The sequence below is a fragment of the Triticum aestivum genome, chromosome 3B (assembly GCF_018294505.1).
Source record: "Triticum aestivum cultivar Chinese Spring chromosome 3B, IWGSC CS RefSeq v2.1, whole genome shotgun sequence".
NCBI classification, from domain to species: domain Eukaryota; kingdom Viridiplantae; phylum Streptophyta; class Magnoliopsida; order Poales; family Poaceae; genus Triticum; species Triticum aestivum.
In genome coordinates, this window is record NC_057801.1 from 518,560,605 (window position 1) to 518,571,201 (window position 10,597).

At 45.1% G+C, this 10,597-nt stretch overlaps 1 protein-coding gene across 2 annotated transcripts; it reads left to right on the plus strand.

Annotated features, from left to right (window-relative positions):
• The first annotated feature begins 307 nt into the window (after window positions 1-307).
• Window positions 308-5,539, plus strand: LOC123070686 (NADPH-dependent diflavin oxidoreductase 1). 2 transcript variants are annotated; one of them, XR_006433884.1, is made up of 13 exons: window positions 308-592; window positions 670-747; window positions 844-948; window positions 1,411-1,502; window positions 1,639-1,820; window positions 1,918-2,006; window positions 3,009-3,083; window positions 3,172-3,282; window positions 3,633-3,767; window positions 3,909-4,028; window positions 4,187-4,403; window positions 4,565-5,375; window positions 5,460-5,539. XR_006433884.1 is itself a non-coding variant. In XM_044493978.1 (12 exons), exons 1-12 carry the CDS (start codon window positions 422-424, stop codon window positions 5,083-5,085), a joined length of 1,896 nt encoding a protein of 631 aa, XP_044349913.1. In that variant the 5' UTR covers window positions 308-421; the 3' UTR covers window positions 5,086-5,539. The 2 variants fall into 2 exon arrangements, 1 of the variants encoding a protein (XP_044349913.1); XM_044493978.1 differs by having other exon boundaries at window positions 4,565-5,539.
• The last annotated feature ends 5,058 nt before the right edge of the window (window positions 5,540-10,597 follow it).

Consider the following 10,597-nt stretch of genomic DNA (forward strand, 5'->3'; position numbering starts at 1 on the left):
GTTTTAAAATGCATGACATATTTTTCACACACATTGTATTTTTTGTATAAATTTTTCGTATACATGAAAATATTTAACTTTTTCAAATACTTGGTTAGCATTGTTTTAATTTTTTTATGTAAATCCTTTTGCATTATATTTATTTAGAATATTTGGAAGTATAAACGAAGTAAAAAAAGAAATAAAAACGTGAAAAAAAACAAAGAAACCAGGCCGTGGCCTCCTGCGCTCCTGGGCTGGCCTACTCGAGGCTTCCCTATTCTGGGCGATAAGCGAGACATAGGGGAAATCTGGTTTGACCCGAGAAGCTGGCCGCCGGCAGGCCGCGGAGGAGTCGGGCAGTTGGCGGCCGTAGTCCGTGGAGCACTCCCGAAGGGCCCCTGTAGCCAAACCAAACTCCGCGCATCACCTTCTCTGACTCATGGGGCCCTCTCCGTCGCCGCCGCAGCCGCTTCCGGCGACCGGCCGCCTCCTCGTGCTCTACGCGTCGCAGACCGGCAACGCCATGGACGCCGCCGAACGTGTTGGGCGCGAGGCCGAGCGCGGTGGCTGCCCGGCCGTCGACGTCCTCTCCATGGACAGCTTCGACCCCGTAAGCTCCTAACCCTAGAAAAATCACCCCGCAACCCTTCCATCCGAAGTCATCTGAAATCTTCTTTTTCTGTGCAGAGTTGCCTGCCGGGCGAAAGGTCCGTGGTGTTCGTCGTGTCCACCACGGGGCAGGGCGATCCCCCGGATTCCATGAAGGCAAGGGAAATTGGAAATACATTTTTGCTTGCAAGTTTGTCGATCTTGGTTTGCTAATTGAGTTTTTTTTTTCACAATGGGTTTCGCACGTGACAGGGGTTTTGGAGGTACCTTCTTAAGAAGGACCTTGGTGCCAGGTGGCTGGAAGGGCTCCGTTTTGCCGTATTTGGGCTCGGGGATTCGGGCTACCAGAAGTACAATGTTAGTCTTCTGACAAGGATATTTTAGCTTGCTATTGTGCTTTTAAGATAATGATGTGCGTTATCTGTAGTTCACTGTTTTGGGGGTATGTAACTTAATTATGAATAGAAGTAGAACACTCTAGTTTGTGACATGTAAGAAACGGTTATGAAAAACTGTACATGGCGGCTATGTGTTCTGAACTGGCATTTGCTGCATGCTCAACCATGGTCATTTCTCATTGCTACTCCCTCCGTTCCATATTAGTTGTCGCTGAAACGGATGTATCTAGACGTATTTCAGTGCTAGATACATCCGTTTGAGCGACAACTAATATGGAACGGAGGGAGTACTTTGCTGCATGTTCTAAACAGTAGTAGTAGGTTTTGCCCTTTGTTGCTCATGCATCATTACTTCTGTTTCTTAAAATCTTACTGGCTTCTTGTCTCTGTTTTCCTGCTCACTGTTGCATACACACTGCAGTTACCTGCAAAGAAGATCGATAGAAGGCTTTTGCAACTTGGTGCAGAAATAATCATAGATGTAGGCTTGGGAGATGATCAACACCCTTCAGGGTATGATGATATTCATTTGCATGTTTTGGGAAAGTCTAATGTCATATTTTGCTGGTTATCTAAATTTTAAGCATTATTTTTTCGTATTGGAAATAAATTTCTCAAAGTTGCCAGGGATTATTTTTTTGTATGTCAGATATGAAGGAGCTCTAGATCCTTCGTTGCTGTCTTTGTGGGAATCACTGAATAAAGCAAATCCGTCACTTCTACCAAGAATAACTGATATCATTAATCCTAATTTGAATTATTTGGGGGAGGCAAAGATTGAAGTCATATATTACTCTTGCAATGATGCCCCTCCAGATTCCATTGTTTCAGGTGTGAGCTTTCGTCAATTATTCTAATGTTAGCGATAACCTGTAAACAGTTGTATAATGTCTCTTCTAAAGATTATGTCTGTCTTTTTTTTCATCAGACTCCACGAAATTAATCAAGAGAGCACGCTTAATGTCCCCTGCTCTGAAGTTCCATAGTGATGGAGAGCCACAATACATGTTAAAGATGGCACGTTCTGTACCCTCTCCAAGTGTTTAACAGTTTATACCCATTTTTATTTTATTTTTATTGCCCATTTATGGTTGGTTATTTCAGGTTCAGATGATCTAGCAGTTCCAAATATTAGCACACATTCATCTCTAGGGAATCTTCTTTAGTTACATATAAAACTATGCCCTTGTTGTGTCATTACTGAATGTAGTATTTGCTCCTGGGAATAACACTATTTAAAGTGTTTGAACTTACTTGTATAAAGTAGACTCCGTAAGCTATAATTTAATTGGGTTTTTGGGAGTTTTAACTGTCCTGAACTTACACCGAATTATAATTTATTTGCGAGTAGATTTCCTGTTGGCTGGCAAGGCACCTTATGCTGGATTTAGCTTGTTTGACCATTTATATTTTCAGTGGGCAAGTGTTCACCATAGACAAGCTCTTTTTTGTGGCGAAAAAAGAGTGGACACTGGACAAGAGTCGACCATACGCAATTTTTTCTTTTTAATTACCATAGGCAAGCTCTGATTGCAAAGGCAATCTCTATAGCACTAGTTGATGTCCTGTTACTTGTTCTGTAGACACTTCAACTGTCCATTCTGCTGCGAGAAGTTTGCCACTAACTGTGCATGCCAAGCTCAAGTTGCAGTTCTGTGTCATGAACGCGATGCTGCTTTGCTCAGGAGGTTCGGCTTGCACGGGAAGATATTTACAATGCTAAAAAAAAGTCGAACCTTAATGAACTAGAGTAATGAATTACATATGGGTGGTAGTATGATAAACAACAGACTGGGGATAGTTATGGTTCATTGTGGGGATGCTCCTCCTGTTCTGTGAGTATATAATACTCCCTCTGTCCCATAATATAAGAGCGTTTTTTACACTAGTGTGGGTTAAAACCGCTCTTATATTATGGGACGGAGGGAGTAGGTTGTTAATGTAATAATTGTTGTAATTTAGTCGATCCATCTTTATTCTCTTAGTTCATGTCACTGATGATACTCCTAACCTTTTTAGGTAACAAATCAGCGTTTGACTAAGGAGGATTATGAGAAAGATGTGCGCCACTTTGAATTGGAAGATCCATCTTCTGTGCGTTCTTTGTTCCATATGATGTTAGCTCGCAGTCATCTTGTTAACGCGAAGAGGTTGAAAGATTGTTTATTTTTTGCCATGTTAGGCGATCAGCTATCAAGTTGGCGATGCGTTAGAAATTCTACCGAGTCAGAATCCATCAGCTGTTAATGCTTTCATTGAACACTGTAACTTGGATCCAGATTGTTACATAATGGTAGGTTGATCTGTTTTGTTTTATCTAGTTGATTTAGTTTCTTGTACCTTTGTGTTTCCTCCGGCACTGACTTAACTTCCTTTAGTATCTCGGTCTATTAGTATCTGTATGCGCATTGTTTGTTGCAAAATTAAATACAACTGCTTTAACTGGGTCATTACTTTTGTAGCAAGTTATGGTTTATATTTCCTACATCCTTTTTCTTTCTTTCTTTCTCGAATACATGATTATTAAGTTTATCAATAAAGGGGAGAAAACTAGAGATACTTGTGCCTTTTTATATCTTATCAACTAGTCAACCTGTTGCAGTTATTTAGCTAACTAAAAAAGAGACTATTTTGTTTGCCCAGATTAGAGCAAAGGGAGGGGATGAAGTTCCCAACGGTTCACTTCTGAATGGGTCGATGGGTTGCATCAAGTTAAGCACCTTTGTTGCTTTGACAATGGATGTTGCATCAGCTTCCCCTCGTCGGTATTTCTTTGAGGCAAGAACAGCTACCCTGAATACTTTATCCCATGCACTTCCTTTCTAGCTGTTGATTAGCTTATAGATGCCAGTGATATTCTGATGTATATGGCTAATGAGTCATCTTTGATGTTCACACAACTTCAATTTTCTGTTGTAGATCATGAGCCATTTTGCAACAGCTGAACATGAAAAGGAAAGGCTTCAGTATTTTGCTTCTCCTGAAGGTAGAGATGACCTCTACCAGTACAATCAAAAGGAGAGTCGGACTGTTCTAGAAGTAAGTTATGTCTTAACTGGAGATTTTCTATATGTCGTTCTTGCAATACAAAAAATTAGTGTGTGAAAGTTATAGTATCATTTATATGACAATAGGTCATTGTCTTTGGAATGTTTTTCATGGTTGAACAGTGAGATATGGTTTTGTGCTACTTTTAGGTATTGGAGGATTTTCCCTCGGTGCACATGCCTTTTGAATGGCTGGTGCAACTAACTCCTCCATTGAAGAAACGGGCCTTTTCCATATCATCATCGCCATTAGTACATCCAAATCAGATACACTTGACTGTTAGTATTGTATCATGGCTTACTCCTTTCAAGAGGAAAAGGCAGGGTCTCTGCTCCACATGGCTGGCAGGTCTCAGTCCAAATGAAGGTATGCATTGTTTCTTTCTTTCTGTTCTTTTCCTGGATGTCACTGCTCCCGTTCCTGCTGTAATAATATACACTCTTCACTTTAACTTAGTACATGTACCCACTCACCCTGAAGAAAAAAAAGCATCGACCTCTCTTAATTGTCTCTTTGTTTATGTGCAGAAAATCTTATACCATGTTGGGTACACAAAGGATCCCTGCCTCCTCCAAAGCCATCGATTCCTCTTGTACTTATTGGACCAGGAACAGGATGTGCACCATTTCGAGCATTTGTGGAGGAAAGGGCTGCACAGAGTGCGAGAGAATCAACAGCTCCCATTCTGTTCTTTTTCGGCTGTGGAAATGAAGCCAACGATTTTCTATACAAGGACTTCTGGTTGAAGCATGCCCAGGACAAGGGAGTGCTGTCCCTGAAAGAAGGCGGTGGTTTCTTTGTTGCTTTTTCCAGGGATCAGCCTCAAAAGGTCTATGTACAACACAAGATAAAAGGGCAGAGTGCAAGAGTGTGGAACATATTATGCTCTGGGGCTGCAATATACGTTGCAGGGTCTTCTACCAAAATGCCTGCTGATGTTACAGCTGCACTAGAAGAAGTTATCCGCCAAAAGGGCGGTGAGGCTGCTTCAGGATGGCTCAGGAAACTGGAAAGGGCTGGTAAATTTAACATTGAAACTTGGTCGTGATTTTTCAGTCAAACAGGGCAAGAAAGTATGTATGAACAATCAGTCGTGCTCCGCGATTATTTATGGGGTAGCAATTCAGCGTAGATCAAAGATTTCAAGAAAGTAGATGTATATCTGCACATAAATACAGATAAACAGTCATTTATTCTTCGACAGAAAAAATCACAAGGGAAATCAAACACATTCCCTGTTTCACTGTTGTATCTGTACTCGGGACGATGTAGGTTTGGTTCAATGATGAAGAGTGGCGGCTTGATTTTACGAAGTGGGATAAAAACAAGTGAAATCAGGTGAGAGCAGTAGTTGCTATATTTGATGTGGTTTTAATCTGAGATACCCTGTTCAATTTGTTGACCTTATGGCTTGTGATGTAGGAGTATTATCCAGTAATTCTGTACTCAGTGGTCAGCCTTGAATTCTACATATACTAAACCTGGCCAGGTTTAGTTTATCCTGTTTTTTTGCATTTTTACTATCATAAAAAAGTGACCAATTGATGTCTGACGCGTGTAATACTGGGGGATACAGCGGTGTGCGTTCTTGGGTGCGTGCAGCGATCGCCGTTGGAAATCGTAAAAAAATGCGCCCTGTTTGGTTGCATGTTGTGGCCCGCTTCCTGTTTGCGATAGCTTGCATGTCCCGCCTTTGTGGAGACCAAGTTGGTTACCTCCTGTTTTGGACAGTTTTGCATGGGCCGTTGCTTATTCTTTTTGTTTCCTTGCCACGTACGCTAATCTGGGTCGGCTGCCGCTTCTATTCCCTCGATTTCTGTCGATGGCGGCTGCCGCTTTGGCACGATTTTCTAGGCCTTTCTCGCCGTCTTGCCTGGTCGTTTCCAATTTGGTTGCTTTCCTTCCGCTGCTTCTTATAAATACTGGTCCCTTCCTGCGTCCCTCGCTCATTCTGTGTGCTTCTGCTTGCGCTCTTCCTTCTCTAATCAGCAGTGTGATTTCTCCGGGGATGGTTCGTCCCGCTGCTGCTCGGTCTGGCCGACGCCGTCGGGGCCGCCCTCCTGGGATTTGGGCTGCCGTCATTGCCCGTGTGCGCCGCGCTGGTGGCCGTGTTTCTTCGGATTTTTCCTCGACGACGGCTGATGCTGCTGCGCGTGGCCGTCCGGCTGTAGTTGATTCAGCATGTCGTCTTCAGTCCGGTCCTCGCCGGCCGTTTCGTTCTTCCTGGAATGGTGACCTCCTTTGCCTTCCTGTGGTTGTACTTCTTTTTCTACTGATCTTGTGCTCCTTTGTTTGGGTTGTCGTCTTCTTGATTGGTTGCTTCATGTTGTAGGTATTCACCGATTGGACTCGCGTCAGGATGTTAATGTGCCCGTTGATAGTTGCCGTCGGGAGATTTTATTAGGGAAGCGGCCTGTAGATTTCACCATTGGTTAGTGCGTTCAATTCTTGCTGTGTGCATGGGAGTGCTTGTGTGTGCCTCCGGTTGCTTTGCTGCGTTCCTCCTTGTTGGTTTGATTGCTGTGGGTACTCATTCGTTGTTTCTTCTTCTGCAGGTATTCCTATTAGTGTGGGCTCTTCTTCAGCGGTTGCCGGGTCTGCTCCGGCTGTTTGGCCTGCCAGTGAGCGAACTGGTTTGTTCTTATTTCTTTGAATAGACTACTTATTTTATGCCTGTGGTATTGTTTCGTCTAGCCGTCCAGTGTTATGTTTACTGGTATGATTCTAATGCACTCTATCTAATGTTTGCTTGCAGATACTTTATCTGTCCAAGTGGTTGACAGACCGCGTGTTTCTCCTTCTGGTTTTCCTGCTGCTGTCCATCTTTATGAGTCTTTGGTTGGTGCTACGTCTCTTCGTGCCGTCCAAGAGTGGTGCCCTTATGTGCTGCTGGTGCCTTCGGTCGGCCTACTCCTCTTGGTAACTTCGACTTTCTAAATATGTATATGCTTTTCTTGGTTTCTGTGGTCTTCTTCTGGGATTGGTTCTAACTTCTGCACGTGGTTGCCATTTGAGTTATGCCTACCCCTGTTATGGAGCACTTTCGTGTTCTGCGTGCTCGCCGTAAGCGGACGTTGGTGCGATCATACTAGTCCGGCTGGAAAAGAGGTTTTTTTTTTCTGACCGCTGTGCTCACCCTTCTCCGGATGCTGCTGCATGTGGTCTCATTTCCCCCCTCTATTTCCAGTACGTGGGATGCAGCCTCCGTTTCCTAAGGATTATATCCAGCTGCTTAAGGGTGAGTATATATCATTTACGGTTTATGCGTCCGTGATGTTTTCGACCTCTGTTGCCAACTCTCTCGTGCAGCTACTTTTAAGGGGGCGTTCATATTATGGTGGACCGGATTTGTGTTGCCGGAAATGTGGGGCCTTCTTTTGGTTCCGCGAAGGATCTATTCACCATGCTGACGCGACTACTCGCTGTCTTGTTTACACGGGTTGTTGTCGGACGGGCAGGATTTCGTTGCCAAAATTTGGTGACTGGCCTTCTCCTTTGGATAGGCTGATGCGTTTTGATGGTGACGCGGTTTCCTCTCGGTTCATGCGATTAATACGGCAGTATAATTCCATGTTTTGTTTTACATCGTTGGGTGCACAGGTTGATCATAGTATTAATGTTGGAGGTGCTCCATATGTTTTCAAGATGAATGGGGTGGTCTACCATCGTATTGGTTCGTTGCTGCCGGCTGAGGGTGCACCTCCCAAGTTCGCGCAATTGTACATGGTCGATTCTGCTGACGAGTTGGACTGTAGGTTGAATGTGTTTGACAGATGAAAGATCGAGGATGTCACCTAGAGGGGGGGGGGGTGAATAGGCGCTTTAAAATAATTACGGTTTAGGCTTGAACAAATGCGGAATAAACCTAGCGGTTAATTTGTCAAGCACAAAACCTACAACAACTAGGCTCACCTACATGCACCAACAACTTATGCTAAGCAAGATAAGCAACTATGTGATAGCAAGATATATGACAAAGAACAATATGACTATCACAAAGTAAAGTGCATAAGTAAAGGGGCTCGGGTAAGAGATAACCGAGGCACGCGGAGACGATGATGTATCCCGAAGTTCACACCCTTGCGGATGCTAATCTCCGTTTGGAGCGGTGTGGAGGCACAATGCTCCCCAAGAAGCCACTAGGGCCACTGTAATCTCCTCACGCCCTCGCACGATGCAAGATGCCGTGATTCCACTAAGGGACCCTTGAGGGCGGTCACCGAACCCGTACAAATGGCGACCCTTGGGGGCGGTCACTGAACCCGTACACTTTGGCAACCCTTGGGGGCGGTCATCGGTACCCGTCAAATTGCTCGGGGCGATCTCCACAACCTAATTGGAGACCCCGACGCTTGCCCGGAGCTTTACACCACAATGATTAAGCTCCGAACACCATCAACCGTCTAGGGCGCCCAAGCACCCAAGAGGAACAAGCTCAAGGGCACCAAGCACCCAAGAGGAACAAGCTCAAGGGCACCAAGCACCCAAGAGTAATAAACTTCTCAACTTGTAACTTCCACGTATCACCGTGGAGAACTCAAACCGATGCACCAAATGCAATGGCAAGGGCACACGGAGTGCCCAAGTCCTTCTCTCTCAAATCCCACCGAAGCAACTAATGCTAGGGAGGAAAATGAGAGGAAGAACAAGAAGGAGAACACCAAGAACTCCAAGAACTAGATCCAAGGGGTTCCCCTCACATAGAGGAGAAAGTGATTGGTGGAAATGTGGATCTAGATCTTCTCTCTCTTTTCCCTCAAAAACTAGCAAGAAGCCATGAAGGGATTGAGAGTTAGCAAGCTCGAAGAAGGTCAACAATGGGGAAAGAACACGAGCTCAAAGGATAAGGTTCAAGGAGGAAGAAGACCCCCTTTTATAGGAGGGGGAAATCCAACCGTTACCCCACTGTACATCCCCGCACAGAGCAGTACTACCGCTAGGGAAGGGCGGTACTACCGCTCCGGGCGGTACTAGCGCTCCGGGCGGTACTACCGCTCAACCCAGCGGTACTGCCGCGCTGCCAGGGCCCTGACCCCAGGGCGGTACTACCGCTAGGGAAGAGCGGTACTACCGCTTAGGGCGGTACTACCGCTCCTACTACCTCCCTTAGTGCCGCAAAACCCGACACGAAAAACTTCATTCGAGAATCGAGGCGGAAGTAGCCCAGACACACAGCGGTACTACGGCCGAAAATCCCAAGCGGTACTACCGTTCGGAGAGCGGTACTACCGCTTGGAGCGGTACTACCGCTCTGAAAGCGGTACTACCGCTGGGGAGCTTCGGCGGTACTACTGCTGTGGTCGCGGTACTACCGCTGGGGCCAACCTTATGCCTCAACCACGAAAACAAAGAATACTCCAAGGAAAACCAGAACAGCCATAACTTCTTCATATGAGCTCCGAATTGAGCAAACTCAAGCTTGTTTGAAACAAGACAACGAGTAGCATCAAAACAACGAGTAACAAGGGTTATAGAAGAAGAGGCAGTGGAGGTATGCTTAGCAAACAAAGGAGTGACACCTCCAATAGAGAAGAACCGGCATACCCTTCAACATCGAAAACATCATAGAAGATGCATGTGAACTCCGTTTTCGATGAACTCGAGCTTGTCATGAACATGACCAAAAGCTCCAAATCTCACAAGGAGAAGAACCAAACAAGAACCAATAAAGATGATGCAAGGATGCAATGGTTTGATCTCTCTACGAACGATACGATCAAGCAACTCATCGAGAGCCCCCCTTGATAGTACGGCAAACGATCCTATAACCCGGTCTCCCACAACTACCATGAGACCGGAAAAATAGAAAACCTATCAAGGGCAAACCTTTGCCTTGCACATGGTCCACTTGAGCTAGATGATGACGATCTTGACTCCCTCAAGTTGGACCATCTTTCTTGATTGCGTTGGCTCGATGAAGACTAGTAGATTGCTCCCCCATACTCCACTATGGGTGAGACACTCTTCTGCACATCTTCACAAGTCCATTGTCGCCACAATGGACGGCAAGCTTCAAGCATATGATCTCTTCGTGATGATCCTACTTGAACTTGCACACCACCACCTAACCCCACAAAGAACTCTCACGAAGACCATGGGTTAGTACACAAAGCGTAATTGACCATGCTTACCATACCATGGGATCGCTTGATCCCTCTCGGTACATCTTTTATGCTTTGTGTGTTGAACAACTTGATTCATTCTTTGACTTAGTCTTGATCAACCTTGAATCTTTCCAACTCTCTTCATTTGGATGATGTCTTGAAGGTAAACATGAATGATCACACAATCTTCTTCTTCAAGACATGCTTGCAATAAGCTCAACACTCATAAGACCAATCTTTGGATAATTCCTTAATAGCAACTTGCACTACTGGAATCAGCTACTTTTCCATCTGCCAGTTCTTTGCCGTCCGCTAGCGGACGGCAAAGAAGCTCTTTGCCATCAGCTTCCAAAAAGCGGACGGCAAAGAACTGGCTGATGGCAAAGACCAAGTTCGCCATCAGCCAGTTCTTTGCCGTCTGCTAGCGGACGGCAAAGATTCTTTGTCGTCGGCTAG